The sequence below is a fragment of the Trachurus trachurus genome (genome assembly GCF_905171665.1).
Source record: "Trachurus trachurus genome assembly, chromosome: 10".
Taxonomy (NCBI): Eukaryota; Metazoa; Chordata; class Actinopteri; order Carangiformes; family Carangidae; genus Trachurus; species Trachurus trachurus.
In genome coordinates, this window is record NC_139894.1 from 1063072 (window position 1) to 1081767 (window position 18696).

The 18696-nt window shown below is 41.2% G+C and overlaps 1 protein-coding gene across 2 annotated transcripts; it reads left to right on the forward strand.

Moving 5' to 3' along the window:
• Positions 1-11422: 11422 nt before the first annotated feature.
• rnf4 (ring finger protein 4) lies at positions 11423-18248 on the forward strand. Of its 2 annotated transcripts, XM_083980886.1 has the most exons (8): positions 11423-11581; positions 13577-13640; positions 13748-13976; positions 15333-15412; positions 15512-15524; positions 15719-15833; positions 15914-15965; positions 17907-18248. In XM_083980886.1, the coding sequence occupies exons 2-8, from the start codon at positions 13629-13631 to the stop codon at positions 18054-18056; spliced, it is 651 nt and encodes a 216-aa protein (XP_083837012.1). In that variant the 5' UTR covers positions 11423-11581; positions 13577-13628; the 3' UTR covers positions 18057-18248. The 2 variants fall into 2 exon arrangements, with proteins under 2 accessions (XP_083837012.1, XP_083837011.1); XM_083980885.1 differs by lacking the exon at positions 11423-11581 and having other exon boundaries at positions 13542-13640.
• The last annotated feature ends 448 nt before the right edge of the window (positions 18249-18696 follow it).

Sequence of the window (18696 nt, forward strand, 5' to 3'; positions counted from 1 at the left end):
GTGGGTTGCCTGGAACGCTACAAAGTCGTAAGTTGTGACTTGAAGCTGTAACTTACGGTTTCAAAAGCCTGCCTGGAACGCAGCATTAGCCAAAACGACCGGAGCGCTTACGTCTGCTTTAAAATAAAACTCATCACCTAAAAATGAACTTGTTTCTGGATCATTTTCATTTGTTTCAAACTAATTTTCACTTGAAATAAGTACAAAAATCTGCCAGTGAAAGCAAGTTTTTTGTGCTTGTAATAAGAAAGAAAAACTTGATCCACTATCCACTACTATTTTCTACTTATTTCAAGTGAAAATCTGCTTGAAAGAAGTAAAAAGCGTCTAAAAACAAGCTACTTTGTAATGTGATAAGTCTTATTTTAAGTAGAATGAGATTTGTTTTGACTAGAAATAAGACAAATATTCTTGGTAAGATTTTGAGTTTTTGCAGTGTATGTAATAAACCACCAACACCTGCCAATGTGTGGCACGAGTAGCCCAGGCTATATGAATATCTATGGACTGGACCACGGACTCCCAATTAATTCATTAATTAATCAATCAGTGTTGCTCTGATGGTGCAAATGTTTTTTTTTTTTTTCTAATTAAGACATCCATTTTGGTGGTTTATTACATAATGCACCAAATTATTACATTTTCTTCATGAATGTGCAACACCTGCAATTTGTAATAACCGATGCAAAATGTAACAACTTATTATATTACAAAATGCGGAAGAGTTTATTACATATTGTGTTCAAGATTTTTATTACAAAATGCGGCGTTCTTACATAATGACGTGAAAATGTATTACATTAGGCTATTACATAATGCGGCGTTACATACATATACCCGCTCACAAGGTGAGTGTTTACCTGCTCACAGGTCCTGCAGGTCAGTTTGATCTGGTCTGAACCGGATTCAACAGGAGCTGCAGAAACGACAGGACAGTGACATCATCACCACTTCACCTGCTGCTCACAGGTAAATCAGAGTTGAGCTGTCGTCTCTGCTGAGTGTGACACTCACAGAAACACTCAGGTCAAAGTCACAGTTGCTCACCTGAGATGAACTGGTGCAGGTGGTCGTCGTCGCTGTTGTTGCTATGGAAACGAGGCTTGTTTATTTCCTGTTTCCTGATGTGTTCAGTCTAAAAACAGAATTTAATCATGAACCACATCAAACAATGAACCGAGTTAAAGGGATACGGCAACTTTTTTTTTTTTCGTGTCTTGCCTCACTCCCGAGTCCATGACCAGCAGATAGACACCATCCTTTCGACTGTGCGCGCAGTAACCATGGAGATAGAGCCGTATCGCCCGTAATTAGCTTAGCTCAAACACTGGAAGTGTATGGGTAGTGTTAGCCTGCCTCCACCTAAAGTCGCTAATTAGCTTAGCTCAAACGCTGGAAGTGTATAGGTAGTGTTAGCCTGCCTCCACCTAAAGTCGCTAATTAGCTTAGCTCAAACACTGGAAGTGTATGGGTAGTGTTAGCCTGCCTCCACCTAAAGTCGCTAATTAGCTTAGCTCAAACGCTGGAAGTGTATGGGTAGTGTTAGCCTGCCTCCACCTAAAGTCGCTAATTAGCTTAGCTCAAACGCTGGAAGTGTATGGGTAGTGTTAGCCTGCCTCCTAGCTGAGCTGAAATCAGCAGTCAGAAGCTGATTTCATTTTAGCTCTAAACTCTGTAAATATATCACTTTATCCACATTTCAAACGTGTTTAGGAGAGAAAGTAGCCGTTTAGATGTCGTTAATTTGTCTAAATACCAGCTGTTTACAATTTTGTTGGGACGAATTCGACGCTACTCAAGCTAGCCGTTGTGACCAATGCACTTCCGGTTACTTTCACAAAATAAAACACCTGTTGCCCTTTAAATACAGAAAACCATGACGATAGAATTTGTGCTTTTACTTTGAAAAAGGAAGCTAACCTACCCTCGATGGAGCTAGCTTGAACCAAAACCCTCCGTTTTGACCGATCTCGTCCCGTTAGCACCATTTGACCGCTCAAGATACCAGAGAGTTTTGTCAGCTCTGAGACGAAGATCGGCCCGCCGGTTTCCCTTTAGAGTTGCGGAAGAGTTTCGCAGGCTAACACTACCTATACACTTCCAGTGTTTGAGCTAAGCTAATTAGCGACTTTAGGTGGAGGCAGGCTAACACTACCTATACACTTCCAGTGTTTGAGCTAAGCTAATTAGCGACTTTAGGTGGAGGCAGGCTACTACCTATACACTTCCAGTGTTTGAGCTAAGCTAATTAGCGACTTTAGGTGGAGGCAGGCTAACACTACCTATACACTTCCAGTGTTTGAGCTAAGCTGATTAGCGACTTTAGGTGGAGGCAGGCTAACACTACCTATACACTTCCAGTGTTTGAGCTAAGCTAATTAGCGACTTTAGGTGGAGGCAGGCTAACACTACCTATACACTTCCAGTGTTTGAGCTAAGCTAATTAGCGACTTTAGGTGGAGGCAGGCTAACACTACCTATACACTTCCAGTGTTTGAGCTAAGCTAATTAGCGACTTTAGGTGGAGGCAGGCTAACACTACCTATACACTTCCAGTGTTTGAGCTAAGCTAATTAGCGACTTTAGGTGGAGGCAGGCTAACACTACCTATACACTTCCAGTGTTTGAGCTAAGCTAATTAGCGACTGTAGGTGGAGGCAGGCTACTACCGATATACTTCCAGTGTTTGAGCTAAGCTAATTAGCAACTTTAGGTGGAGGCAGGCTAACACTACCTATACACTTCCAGTGTTTGAGCTAAGCTAATTAGCAACTTTAGGTGGAGGCAGGCTAACACTACCTATAGACTTCCAGTGTTTGAGCTAAGCTAATTACGGGTGATACAGCTCTATCTCCCTTGTTACTGCACGTACAGTCTAAAGGATGGTGTCTATCTGCTGGTCATGGACTCGGGAGTGAGGCAAGACACACAAAAAATTTTTTTGGCGTATCCCTTTAAAGATCAAATGGACGAGTGGTCTCACCTGAGTGTCACCTGTCCACCGGCTCAGACTGGGGTAGAGACGAGGACTCGGCTCGCCGTCCTCTTCGTATGGAGGAGCACTGGGACACCTGAGGGCAGACGAAGGTGTTTCAACTACGACCGGTCTTTGTACCGAACCGTCTTCTGGCATAAACCCTCTATGTGGTTGTTTAGGGCCACAGCCGTTAGGTGGGGGGCCACATGATCAGAAAGGTACCGGGGTTCATCAAGTCATTTAAACATCCTGAGGTCTGCACGTGCAGCTATGAGCTTTATATGTAATGTGAAGTCAATATTCAGCTTCTTTTATCTCACATTTGAGACATTTGGTGAAAATAGAACGGCAGAATGACAACATTTGTGCTCAAAAAGCAATCTTACAAAATGTCATTTTAGACTTGTTTTCTACACGTATCTATTACTGTGTTCATATCCTATTTCAAGCACCAAAACAGTTCATTCTCATGACTGAAGGAGTGTTTTCACAAGGGATTTGACATTTTTCAAAAAGCAGACCTCAAATTTCCAGCATTTGTCCTAAATTATTTCTTTCTACAGTGTTGTAGGACAAACTGGCCTCAGTGTGCTTACAGCGGAGGTTCTAATATTTAGACATAAAACACTTGTATTGTTACATCTGCAGGTATCTTAAAAAGATACATTTAAGAAAATATGTAAAAGTTGAGAAAATGGCCTCAAACCTCAGAGGGATAAACACGTCTGTATTCAGTTTTAACCAGTGATTTGGTGTTTGAGCTTAGAGTGCAGGGCCACAAACAAAAACCTTGTTTAGGGGGCCACCAACATCCTAGGGCCGGCCCTGAGGACGAGGTGCTTAGCTCCGCCCCCTGATAGCTCCACTGTGTCCTGCTGAGATTTACAACGTCCTCTCCTCTCCTCTCCTCTCCTCTCCTCTCCTCTCCTCTCCTCTCCTCTCCTCTCCTCCCCTCTCCTCTCCTCTCCTCTCCTCTCCTCCCCTCTCCTCTCCTCCCCTCCCCTCCCCTCCCCTCCCCTCCCCTCTCCTCTCCTCTCCTCTCCTCTCCTCTCCTCTCCTTTCCTCCTCTCCTCTCTCCTTCTCCTCTCCTCTCCTCTCTCCTTCTCCTCTCCTCTCCCCTCCTCTCCTCTCCTCTCCTCTCCTCTCCTCTCCTCTCCTCTCCTCTCCTCTCCTCTCCTCTCCTCTCTTCTCTCCTTCTCCTCTCCTCCCCTCTCCTCTCCTCTCCTCTCCTCTCCTCTCCTCTCCTCTCCTCTCCTCTCCTCTCCTCTCCTCTCCTCTCCTCTCCTCTCCTCTCCTCTCCTCTCCTTTCCTCCTCTCCTCTCTCCTTCTCCTCTCCTCTCCTCTCTCCTTCTCCTCTCCTCTCCCCTCCTCTCCTCTCCTCTCCTCTCCTCTCCTCTCCTCCCCTCTCCTCTCCTCTCCTCTCCCCTCCTCTCCTCTCCCCTCCTTTCCTCTCCTCTCCTCTCCTTTCCTTTCCTCTCCTCTCCTCTCCTCTCCCCTCCTCTCCTCTCCTCTCCTCTCCTCTCCTCCCCTCTCCTCTCCTCTCCCCTCCTCTCCTCTCCTCTCCTTTCCTCTCCTCTCCTCTCCTTTCCTCTCCTCTCTCCTCCTCTCCTCTCCTCTCCCCTCCTCTCCTCTCCTCTCCTTTCCTCTCCTCTCCTCTCCTTTCCTCTCCTCTCTCCTCCTCTCCTCTCCTCTCCTCTCCTTTCCTCTCCTCTCTCCTCCTCTCCTCTCCTCTCCCCTCCTCTCCTCTCCTCTCCTTTCCTCTCCTCTCCTCTCCTTTCCTCTCCTCTCTCCTCCTCTCCTCTCCTCTCCTCCTCTCCTCTCCTCTCCTCCCCTCTCCTCTCCTCTCCCCTCCTCTCCTCTCCTCTCCTTTCCTCTCCTCTCCTCTCCTTTCCTCTCCTCTCTCCTCCTCTCCTCTCCTCTCCTTTCCTCTCCTCTCCTCTCCTTTCCTCTCCTCTCTCCTCCTCTCCTCTCCTCTCCTCTCCTCTCCTCTTGTTTCTCCCCTTTTCCTCCTCAGGTTGAACATCATACCTGGAACAAACGCAGGGCGTCTGCAGACAGTACGGCCGAGCCACCGGCTCCACGTGCCACAGGTGGGGGGAGTCCACCTCCTCCTCCTCCTCCTCCTCCTCCTCCTCCTCCTCCTCCTCCCCCCCCTGTCTTCCAACCGGTCTGAGGATAATAACGTGGCGGGGCTTCGGTGCAGGTGACATGGGTTTGGTTTTGCTTCTCTGCAGAGCTGCTTCCACCCAGAGGCGGGACCGAGCGGAGGAGAGGGAGGGGGAGGAGGGGGAGGAGGTCCTCTGCCCCCGTCGCCCCCCCCGCAGGAGGGGGGAGCAGGGCAGGGAGGAGCAGGGGAGGCTCCTCCCCCTCAGTCCTGGGTGAAGGGAGGAGGAGGAGGAGGGGAGGTAGAAGTCGTCCATTGTCTTTGGGAACGGTCTGAGCGTCGAGGCTCCGCCCCCTGGAGGAGGGAGGCTGATGATGTCAGAGGCGTCGGCCTGTTCCCTGGCAACAGACACACAAACAAATAAACAAACAAACTAATAATCGATCGATGGATCAACATGAACGAAGCCTCTAACAGCATTAATCATCACCTGACATCCAATGGCAGCGAGTCCTGCTGCTGTGGGGTCGCCATGGTGACATCGTGACATCGCTCCGAGGCCAAAGGTCGAACCGGCAGATTCTCAGCTTCCTGTTGCCGGGTAACAGAAAGGTACAGTAGCTACTACCGTTAGTTCTGCAACTGTTAGGCTACTACTGAAGTAGCCTACAACTGTTTGTTCTGTTAGTAGTAGCTACTTCTACTGTTAGAACTACTGTCAGTGTCAAACACACCTGTCCAATGAGGCGTGTGTGGAGAAAGGTGATGATAACTCTAGGGGCCCAGCGCCCAGTGGGGCCCATAAAAAACCCCAGTAGTCTAATCTTTGTATGACTGATTTATTCTGCGTAAGACCCTGACTAATACTCATAGTACACTGTAAAAACTCTACATCTTTCCAAGAATATTTGTCTTATTTCTTGTCAAAATGTCTCATTTCTAGTCAAAACTAATCTCTTTCCACTTAAAATAAGACTCATCACCTAAAAATTTACTTGTTTTTAGATCATTTTCACTTAAATTCACAAGAAATAGAAAAATCTGCCAGTGAAAGTAAGTTTTTTGTGCTTGTAATAAGAAAAACTTGCTCCACTATCAGATGTTTTCTACTTATTCCAAGTGAAAATCTGCGTGAAAGAAGTAAAAAGTGTCTAAAAACAAGCTGCTTTAATGTGATGAGTCTTATTTTAAGTAGAATGAGATTTGTTTTGACTAGAAATAAGACAAATATTCTTGCTAAGATACTTGAGTTTTTGCAGTGTAATGCTGCATTAGCATCAAAACAAAGAAGGCTAAATAAAAAATGATAATACATACGTAGTCTAAGAAAAAAAAAGGAAAAGTTAGGGGGAGGGGCCCACTTTAGTATTCTTTAAGGGGGCCCAGAATTCATAGCAACGGCCCTGTGTGTGTGTGTGTGTGTGTGGGAGGAGCTTCAATGATCGATTATCTAATCAACGTTGATCAATAACAGAACAGTGAAGAGGCGTGTGATGATGTCAGAGTCTCTGTCTGTCCTCGTGTCCTCGTGCGTCTCAGCGTGACGACTCGTCGCTCCACCAGAACAAACGTCTCACGTGTCTCAGCCTCCTATTCAGACTGAGACCAAACCGCCTCAAGACACAAACTGAGACCATACGGCAGCTGGGGAGGGACAAACGTGTCCTCGTGCATCGACATCTATACACACAGTGGAAACAAAGCTGAAGCCCGACACGTCACTTCTCCACCTGCTCTCTCTCCACAGGGCCGTTGCTAGGAGATCTGGGCCTCCTTAAAGAATACTAAAGTGGGCCCCTCCCCCTAACTTTTCCAGTTTTTTTTTCTTAGACTACGTATGTATTATCGTTTTTTATTTAGCCTTCTTTGTTTTGATGCTAATGCAGCATTACACTGCAAAAACTCAAGTATCTTAGCAAGAATATTTGTCTTATTTCTAGTCAAAATGTCATTTCTAGTCAAAATAAATCTCATTCTACTTAAAATAAGACTCATCATATTAAAAGCAGCTTGTTTTTAGACACTTTTTACTTCTTTCAAGCTGATTTTCACTTGAAATAAGTAGAAAAATCTGACAGTGGAACAAGTTTTTCTTCCTTATTTATTACAAGCACAAAAAACTTACTTTCACTGGCAGATTTTTCTACTTATTTCAAGTGAAAATTTGTTTGAAACAAGTGAAAATGATCTAAAAACAAGTTCATTTTTAGGTCATGAGTCTTATTTTAAGTGGAAAGAGATTAGTTTTGACTAGAAAAATGAAAGATGTAGAGTTTTTACAGTGTACTATGAGTATCAGTCAGGGTCTTACGCAGAATAAATCAGTCATACAAAGATTAGACTACTGGGGTTTTTTATGGGCCCCACTGGGCGCTGGGCCCCTAGAGTTATCACCACCTTTCTCCCCTGTACAACGGCCCTGATCTCCAGAAACACATTATCACTGATTCACCTTCTTCTTAATTGCATGTTATTATCAGAATTATTATTATTATTAATACAAGTTTATTTATTTATTAATTATTCATTCATTTCAGACATGTTAGTTAAATCAGACTTCAATAGGTGTAATCCTCATTATCATTACTAAATATTGTCATCTATTATTATATTAAGTGTCGATATGCCAAATCCCCACCTTCATGGCTTGAATTTAAAAATGAAATATCCTTATTACAAAAATGTTTGAAACAAATTAATAATCCCCATGCAGATAAATTGCACAACACATTTATAGCAAATCTTAACCTGTCTTAACCCCTTGTATTTGTTTAGTATGGACTTACTTGTTAAACTATTTTTTTCTTTTAATTATTCTTCTATTTATTTCATTCTCCTTTTTTCCCTCTTTTTTCATCTAAGATCTGTCATATGTTTATTTTATATGTGATAAGCGATGCACTATACCACAATCATTTTTCAGTTTGAATTATCTAAGGAGGTGCAGTGCATTTAATTTATACTGTTTGTATGTAAAATAACTGTTTATCTTTGAGTATGTCATTGTTAATGTAATGTGGCATGTTTAAATAAAAAAAGAAAGAAAGAAAGAAAAGTTTTTGTTGACATTTGTTGACCCTTCACACTAAAAAATGTTGGGTTATCTCTGTAACCCAATTTCTGAGTTATTGATGTTGAGTTAATTTTTTGGGTTATTTTTCCAGAGTGTAACCCATTTTCAGGGTTATAGAGCTATTAATTTAACCCAATTCCTGGGTTGTTCAAGTAATTGGGTTATTTTTCAGTGAGGAACCCATTCGTTGGGTTAAGGGTTGGGTAATTCTGTGACATTGGGTTATTTTTTAACCCAACTATTGGATCGCTTTATATACGACCCAATAGTTGGGTTGAAAATAACCCAATGTTGTAGTTAGCATAACCCAACTCTTGGGTTCAATATTCAACCCAAAAGTTGAACGCAATACCTAATAAACTTGCCGCATTTTCTAACACGTTGTTTATAAAGCACCAAATTATTACAAAACAATGCAGATGTTGCACTTTTTTATGAAAAAATGTAATAATTCGGTTCTTTATGTAACAACTTGTTACAAAATGTGGCAAAGTTTATTTCATATTGCGTTCAAAATGCGCCGTTATTATATAATGTGGCGCTACAAGCGGCACAAACATTTGATCTGTCTTGACTGTTTTTGCTTCTTTTTATTGTTTTTGTCTTTTATTTTATCACTTCGTTTTATTCGTCAGCTCTGATCTGGTTCTTTTTGCTTTTAACTGTTTTCATTCGTTTTCTATTGTGTCACTTTATATACGACCCAATAGTTGGGTTGACAATAACCCAATGTTGTAGTTAGCATAACCCAACTCTTGGGTTCAATATTCAACCCAAAAGTTGGGTCAAAAAGAATAACCCAAAAATTTAAGTTAAAATTAACCCAAAAAAGGGGTTCGTCCTTAATTGAACCAGCAGTTGGGTTAAAATTGGGTTATTTTTTAACCCAACTGTTTTTAGTGTGTTATCTCTGTGTCCTTCACTGGTGTGAGAGACATTGAGTTTGTGTTTCTGTCTCCACCCTCATCAAAGTCCCAGTGTCTCTTCCTTCACATTGTTTTCATTGAAGTAGTGAGGGCAGCTCGGTTTACACTATTATTTTTAATTACAATGTTTAAATTAAAATATCCCATTTATGTGTCTCTCTATTTTTTACAGGACAATATCTGTCATACAGCGTTTTAAATATTTGCAAAAAGGAATCATACGCACTATATCCACATCTGTTTCATCGTATACACTGCTCCAATTCTGCCTCAATAGTTCATTTAGTTGTATTTTTATTTTATTTTAGCCTATTATTATTATTATTATTTTATTATTTTTTTACTTTTTTAAGGTTATGTTTGTAATTTTATTTTTACTTATATATTTTTCATTGTTATTTTATTTACGCATTTTCATGATTACTATTTTATTTTATTATTATTATTATTAATACTTTCACCATGACATGTTCTTATGTCCTGGGCTAATTGTCTTTCATTGAGAATTTTGTTGGACTTAATGAAAATGAAAATAAAAATTTGATCACAAAAAAAAAAAAGTTAATTTAGTAGTTCAAGTAGTAGTAGTGGTATCATTATTATTATTATTATTACGGTTAGTCCTGATTGGTCCATTGGAGGAAACATGTTGCCACTCAGCATCTATGATAGGCTGCAGGTGCACAGGTAGAGGACAGGTGAGCTGACTATTATATTATACTGTTAGAACTCTAATAATATGATAATAATGTGAATAATAATGAGTTTTTACCTTTGTTTTGTGGAACCAGCTCCTGATCTTCTCCATCACGATGTTTCTCGTCTTCGCCCTGAGGTCTCACCTGCACAGGTAGACCTACCTGTAGACCAGGTGGACCAGGTGGACGGGATGTGGGCGGGGCATCACCAGGTCTGGTCACATGTCTCTCTGTGCTCCGCTGACACCTGATCCAGGTAAAGGTACAGCACGTCCCTGCAGAGAAAAAAAACATGTATCACAGTTGTTCAAAGCACAGCTGTTCACTTTTTTTTTTTTTTTTTTTTTTATGTTTGTATTATGCTGTTTTATGCTGCATGTTCTTTTTAAATGTTTTGTCTTCATGTAAGTTTAGTTTAGTTTATAGTTTATTAGTTTAATAAGGGACAGTGTGCAATTACATTAATCATTTAAAGGAAAAAAAATGAAAAGATGGTTGCACCAGATTTAGCTCCCAGCTAATGTCCATCTGTAGTCCCGACACATAACATAACAGTGATAAAATACACAGAATACAAGCTACTATACAAAGATGAGGCATCAACAGACACAGTTAGACAATGGACAACACTTAGACAACAACATGTATGAGGTAGGCAAAGTGCAAAGTGCTTATAGCAGCAAGATTATTCATAGTATTGATAATAATAAATAAAGTAATAGTCATGAAATAGAGTATAATATTGGTGTTGAAGTAAGCCAATGTAACTATAACAACAGAGAGGAGCAGTACAGGTACTAGAAGTTTTCTTCATCCTGCTCCTTTTCATTCATGGTGACTATGTGCAGCTACATTATGTAAATATGTGCAACCATGTGTAGAATGTAAACCATGAATGGAATAAATCAAAAATGAAATGAAATGAAATGAAAGCAACAACTTTTGTAATTGCATTTGAATGTGCTTATTTGTATTGTATTTTGCACTTTGCAATAAAAAAAACTAAAACAACGAGTCATAAGCTTGTGAATATTCTCATTTGTCCAGGTCATCGACGTTATCCCCAAAGACATTTAAAAAGGGGTGGGAAATTTAAAAAAAAGTTTACTTCTAGATAGATAGATAGATAGATAGATAGATAGAACGATAGATAGAACGATAGAACGATAGAACGATAGATAGATAGATAGATAGATAGATAGATAGATAGATAGATAGATAGACTTTATTGATCCCAAGCTGGGAAAGTACAGTGCAGCAGCAGCAATACACAGACACACAGTGATGATACAGTGACACTAACAACATATAGTATAAGAATATAAAGAATAAGAACATAAAGAACAAATATACATAATAAAATAGCAATAGCAAATAAAATATTTTTTAATTAATTAATTAATTTAATAATTAATTATTATTTTTATTATTTTTTTCTTTCTTTTGTATGTACAAAAATAGTTACTTTTTTTTTTTTTTTAAATACATGTTCGAAAATAAAACATTCATTCATTAATTGGAGCTGCGCTGCCGTCAGTCCGCCAGCAGGGGGCGGAGCTGCGCCTCCATAACGTCCTTTTAACTTCCGCCGGGGAAGAAGAAAACCCGGAAGTAGGTCATGGTGGCGGCTAACGCTGCTGCTGCTGCTGGTGATCGATGATGTTCGGCGGGAATTAATTGATCAGAAATCGTTTTTTTTCGAGGTTCTGACACAGCAGAAGGACTCACCTGACACACACCTGTCCACCCGGCTGCTACCTGCGACCCGCTGACGTCACAGGAAGTCCCCAGTCTGCTGTGACGGTAAGGAGGAAGAAGCTAATAATGCTAACAACTGCTGCTAACGGTTCTGTTCAATCTGGTTCCTTCAAAAACTTTAGCTGCCTAGAAACCAGAAATAACCTGTCCGTCACCTAGGCAACCGTCTGCTGCTGCTGGCACCTGGCAACGGGCATTTTATAATTTATAACTGAATATTATTGATAAGAAAACACGCAGCGCGACAGGAAACAGTTTGTGAAAGGAAACTGAAATCATCACAACACCTGCTGCTTTTTAACGTCACATCATCAGCACAACACCACCTGAGAAACGTCACAACATGATTGAAATGCTGAATTTCATTGATATTATTAATACTTTTAAAATGAACTGGTTAAAAAGATGTTTGACATCAAAATTCATCATATTTTTGGGGAAAATGGGTGGACTAACTTGCTTTCATTTTAACCTGCAACTACTTCCGGTCACGCTGTCCAAATTTCATAAGCAATCACTTCTTTCTGGGAAGCTATGTTGTTTCACTCACAATTTTTCTCCTCACAAAACTGTGTTATGGAATAATGAGTGTATTACTATTAGGAATAAGTCTCTTTTTTATTCCAAATGGTTTGAGAGAGGTATAAATAATATTTAGTCTGTTTTGGATGAACATGGTCTTGTCCTCGCCCTGTACCTTTCAAAGAATACAACTCTGTGATAAGAGCAATCCCCTCTGGCTTACTTAGTTTAATGAAAAGTCACTTATCTTTTTGTGAAGAAATTAGACCAGAGGATTAAATCTGTTTTGCTTGTGAATGGTATCAACATAAAAGACAAGAAATGTAACAATAAGCATATAAGAACATTTTTTTCATGGCAAAAAGAGGCTTTCTCCACGAGGAAAGTTTTATTGGCGCTCTCATATAGAAGACATAGATTGGGAAAAAGCATCATGGCTTTTGCCTCACAAATACTGTATTCATAACAAAAAACAAGAAAAAGAAAACAAGAAACATTCATTCATTTTCATCATTTTAAAATTCTCCACAAAATATATCCTGTTAACTCCCTCATTTCAAAATGTATAGATTTGGACAGCTCCTGTGTTTAAATTAACGACACACTGCTGATCTAAACGGCTACTTTCTCTCCTTAACATGTTTGAAATGTGGATAAAGTGATATATTTACAGAGTTTAGAGCTAAAATGAAACCAGCTTCTGACTGCTGATTTCAGCTCGGGGAGGAGGCAGGCTAACCATACCCATACACTTCCAGTGTTTGAGCTAAGCTAATTAGCGAATTTAGACGGAGGCAGGCTAACACTACCCATACACTTCCAGTGTTTGAGCTAAGCTAATTAGCGACTTTAGGTGGAGGCAGGCTAACACTACCTATACACTTCCAGTGTTTGAGCTAAGCTAATTAGCGAATTTAGATGGAGGCAGGCTAACACTACCCATACACTTCCAGTGTTTGAGCTAAGCTAATTAGCGACTTTAGGTGGAGGCAGGCTAACACTACCTATACACTTCCAGTGTTTGAGCTAAGCTAATTAGCGACTTTAGGTGGAGGCAGGCTAACACTACCCATACACTTCCAGTGTTTGAGCTAAGCTAATTAGCGACTTTAGATGGAGGCAGGCTAACACTACCCATACACTTCCAGTGTTTGAGCTAAGCTAATTAGCGACTTTAGGTGGAGGCAGGCTAACACTACCATACACTTCCAGTGTTTGAGCTAAGCTAATTAGCGACTTTAGGTGGAGGCAGGCATAATCTTATCAAACTGAGGCTACATAGTGGTAAGCCAAGTTTAAGCTCATTTTTACCAACAGTTTGTCTCAAAGGTTTTTTTTCACAGCATCATAACAACATCCTCTGTCCTTAGATCCTCACATCCACTCCCAAGAACAAACTCTAAACATGAGGCTAACTGGTGGTAACTGGAGCTAAACTATGTGGTGAATGACGCCGAGTCTGTTTTCCCGTCCCCAGGGTCCCCAGGGTCTTCAGAGTCCTCGGTCCTCAGTTGTCAGGGTCCTCGTTCCTCAGAGTCCTCGGTCGTCAGGCCTTTGAGTCTCCGATGATATGAGCAGCTCTGTGAGTTATTTCTTCTTTGTAGCGTGTTGTGCAGCAGCTGGACCTTCTTTGGTCAGTTTGTCCGTGGTCTGAGCGAGGTGGTGTCTGTCCCCTGTGTTGGCGTCCAGGCTCAGAGGAGGAGGAGGGCGGCAGGAAGTCCTCTGGTGTCCAGACACAGCAGCAAGACCAGCAGAGCGGCTACCGCTACCAGAGCGGCTAGCAGGGCGGCTAGCAGGACGGCTAGCAGGACGACTAGCAGGACAGTTAGCACCGCCGCTAACAGGATGGCTGACGGAGACGCTGCTGCCGTGACGACGACGACAGAGACCATCGATGTGATGGACAACACTGAGGATAGTGAGTACTGATCAATACACCACACAACATCAGAAGACTGTTAATGACAGGTAATCAATAGTTGATGTGATAACAGATAATCAATAGTTGATGTGACAACAGATAATCAATAACTGATGTGATAACAGATAATCAATAACTGATGTGATAACAGATAATCAATAGTTGATGTGATAACAGATAATCAATAACTGATGTGATAACAGATAATCAATAGTTGATGTGATAACAGATAATCAATAGTTGATGTGACAACACTTATCAATAGCTGATGTGACAACAGATAATCAATAACTGATGTGATAACAGATAATCAATAGTTGACGTGACAACACTAATCAATAACTGATGTGACAACGATAATCAATAGTTGATGTGATAACAGATAATCAATAACTGATGTGATAACAGATAATCAATAACTGATGTGATAACAGGTAATCAATAGTTGATGTGATAACAGATAATCAATAACTGATGTGATAACAGATAATCAATAGTTGATGTGATAACAGATAATCAATAGTTGATGTGATAACAGATAATCAATCGTTGATGTGATAACAGATAATCAATAGTTGATGTGATAACAGATAATCAATAGTTGATGTGATAACAGATAATCAATAACTGATGTGATAACAGATAATGAGTTGATGTGATAACAGATAATCAATAGTTGATAACAGATAATCAATAGTTGATGTGATAACAGATAATCAATAGTTGATAACAGATAATCAATAGTTGATGTGATAACAGATAATCAATAGTTGATGTGATAACAGATAATCAATAGTTGATGTGATAACAGATAATCAATAGTTGATAACAGATAATCAATAGTTGATGTGATAACAGATAATCAATAGTTGATGTGATAACAGATAATCAATAGTTGATAACAGATAATCAATAGTTGATGTGATAACAGATGATCAATAGTTGATGTGATAACAGATAATCAATAGTTGATGTGATAACAGATAATCAATAGTTGATGTGACAACAGATAATCAATAGTTGATGTGATAACAGATAATCAATAGTTGATGTGGTAACAGATAATCAATAGTTGATGTGATAACAGATAATCAATAACTGATGTGATAACAGATAATGAGTTGATGTGATAACAGATAATCAATAGTTGATAACAGATAATCAATAGTTGATAACAGATAATCAATAGTTGATGTGATAACAGATAATCAATAGTTGATGTGATAACAGATAATCAATAGTTGATGTGATAACAGATAATCAATAGTTGATGTGATAACAGATAATCAATAGTTGATAACAGATAATCAATAGTTGATGTGATAACACTAATCAATAGTTGTTATTGATCAGGTGTGGAGGAGGTGGTGGATCTCACCTGTGAAGCTTCAGAAGCTGCTGTGGTCGACCTGACGAACAACGACTCTGTGCTGGTAATTATTATTGATCAGTGATGTGTGATCGGTCAGTGATTAAAGCAGCTGATGTTATTGATCGTGTAACACTGACTCTTCTGTTTCTCTTGTTTACAGCTGCTGGACGAAGGTAAGCAACATGTTGTTGTGTTGACGTCCAATTAAAGGGACAGTTCAACGTGTGTGTGTGTGTGTGTGTGTGTGTGTGTGTGTGTGTTCAACGTGTGTGTGTGTGTGTGTGTGTGTGTTCAACGTGTGTGTGTGTGTGTGTGTGTGTGTGTGTGTGTGTGTGTGTTCAACGTGTGTGTGTGTGTGGTCCCTCAGGTCCTCGGAGAAGTGGCGTCCCGACAGCTGAGAGTTACATCGTCAGTAGCGACGAGGACGAGGACACGCCTCCCGTCGTCGGCGCCACGGTGACGCCGTCGGTTCACAGCTCCAGGTATTAGACGGATCCATCACAACATTATCTGAAACCTGAGAACCAAGTGATAGACCGAGCCGCGTGTGTGTGTGTTTCAGGTCGACGCCGGGGACGATCAGCTGTCCTGTGTGTCTGGACTCGTACTCTGAGGTGAGAATCCTGCGCTCTGATTGGCTGGTTTGAACAGCGGGTAGAATCCTGCGCTCCGATTGGCTGGGGTTGTGTCCGAAACCCCTCCCTCATTCCCTCCTCACTATATAGTGAATTCAACATAGTGACTCACTGGTCAAATAAAAAAACTCTTTCTGACACTACTCCGCCGCACAGTTAATGACGTATTACGTCGCGTAATTAAAACGTTCCGACCTCGATCGTAACGGCCGGCGTAGTTACCATGGATACAACCATGAATACAACCATGGATACAACCATGGTAACGGCCGGTGTAGCATAGAAAAGAGGAGTAAAGCAATATATTAAGCGTTAATATATATATTTAAGCATCAAAGATGTTCAATCAAACCCACATAGTTTGAAACAACGTTCACAACAACGTGTCACAACTAAGCATAACGTCCGCTAGCTTAATGCTAACATATAATGTAAAACACCATAGACGGGCTAACAGAAATTAGCATCGCTATCCAGAGTCTGTGGTCAGTTTATAACGCTTGTTAGGAAATTTGCTCCGACGTTTGTTGTGGGAGTCTGTGGAAGCCGCGACCGGACAACTCTGACAGCTGGACACATTTATTGAGGCTGCTGCACTACTGCATTTATTTGGTAGCTACACCGGTCGCTACTGCATTTATTTGGTAGCTACACCGGTCACTACTGCATTTATTTGGTAGCTACACCGGTCACTACTGCATTTATTTGGTAGCTACACCGGTCACTACTGCATTTATTTGGTAGCTACACCGGTCGCTACTGCATTTATTTGGTAGCTACACCGGTCACTACTTCATTTATTTGGTAGCTACACCGGTCACTACTTCATTTATTTGGTAGCTACACCGGTCACTACTTGCATTTATTTGGTAGCTACACCGGTCACTACTGCATTTATTTGGTAGCTACACCGGTCGCTACTGCATTTATTTGGTAGCTACACCGGTCACTACTGCATTTATTTGGTAGCTACACCGGTCACTACTTCATTTATTTGGTAGCTACACCGGTCACTACTGCATTTATTTGGTAGCTACACCGGTCGCTACTGCATTTATTTGGTAGCTACACCGGTCACTACTGCATTTATTTGGTAGCTACACCGGTCGCTACTGCATTTATTTGGTAGCTACACCGGTCACTACTGCATTTATTTGGTAGCTACACCGGTCACTACTGCATTTATTTGGTAGCTACACCGGTCACTACTGCATTTATTTGGTAGCTACACCGGTCACTACTGCATTTATTTGGTAGCTACACCGGTCACTACTTCATTTATTTGGTAGCTACACCGGTCACTACTGCATTTATTTGGTAGCTACACCGGTCGCTACTTCATTTATTTGGTAGCTACACCGGTCACTACTGCATTTATTTGGTAGCTACACCGGTCACTACTTCATTTATTTGGTAGCTACACCGGTCACTACTGCATTTATTTGGTAGCTACACCGGTCACTACTTCATTTATTTGGTAGCTACACCGGTCACTACTTGCATTTATTTGGTAGCTACACCGGTCACTACTGCATTTATCTGGTAGCTACACCGGTCACTACTGCATTTATCTGGTAGCTACACCGGTCACTACTGCATTTATTTGGTAGCTACACCGGTCACTACTGCATTTATTTGGTAGCTACACCGGTCGCTCTGGGCCGGTGTGTTAACGGCGTCGATCCGTGACCGCAATGCATGATGGGATATCTTACTCCATCGGATGTTCACTACATTTCACGGTGAATTGTGGGATAGATTCAGTCACTAGATAGTGAACATTAATAATCACTAAACATTCAGACACCACTACAACAACTGGTCACTAGATAGAGAGGAGGGGGGATTTCGGACACAGCCTGGTTTGAACAGCGGGTAGAATCCTGCGCTCTGACTGGTTGTTGTTTTGTTTTTTTACAGATCGTCGACAGCGGCCGATTGGTCGTTTCTACCAAATGTGGTCACGTGTTCTGCAGCCAGTGTCTGAGAGACGCTCTGACGTCATCACACACCTGTCCCACCTGCAGGAAGAGACTGACCCACCGCCAGTACCACCCGCTGTACATCTGACCTCACTCTGACCTCACTCTGACATCACTCTGACATCACTCTGACATCACCGCACACCTTTCGTGCTGTTGGACGACAGATTTCCAGTGACATCATCGGATGTTTTTGCTGCTGAAATGTTTTTTGTTTTTTTTATTTTGTTGGAAACATGAGAGATGATCGATTATTGAGCGATTATTGATCGATGATCGACGCTTTGTTCCTGTTCCTTGTTTTCATGTGTAAAGTAGAAACTAAACAATAAATTCTATTCACTGTTACAGTTTGTTCTCAACCAATCAGAGACCAGGAAACACCGTCCTCTTGGAAGTACTCCACCTACCTCAGTAACAGTATTAATACTGTACAAGTACTGCAATTATAGCTTGATCACTATCACCAAGTAGGGATGGGAACCGAAATTCTGTACTTTTTTGGTACCGACCGAATTCCCACCAAAGTACTGAGTATTGATTCACATAAAGTCAATCGGTACCACATTTCGGTACCTGAACGCACCTTCGTCGTGCGTCAGCAAGAGAGAGAGTGCAGTCTGCATGAGGCGGTAGAAGCGGTAGCACCAGCCCGTCGTTTTAAATCACTACGTAAAAAACAGCCGTCCGTCATTTAAAGCAGAAGTGAGTGATATATTTGTGTTAAT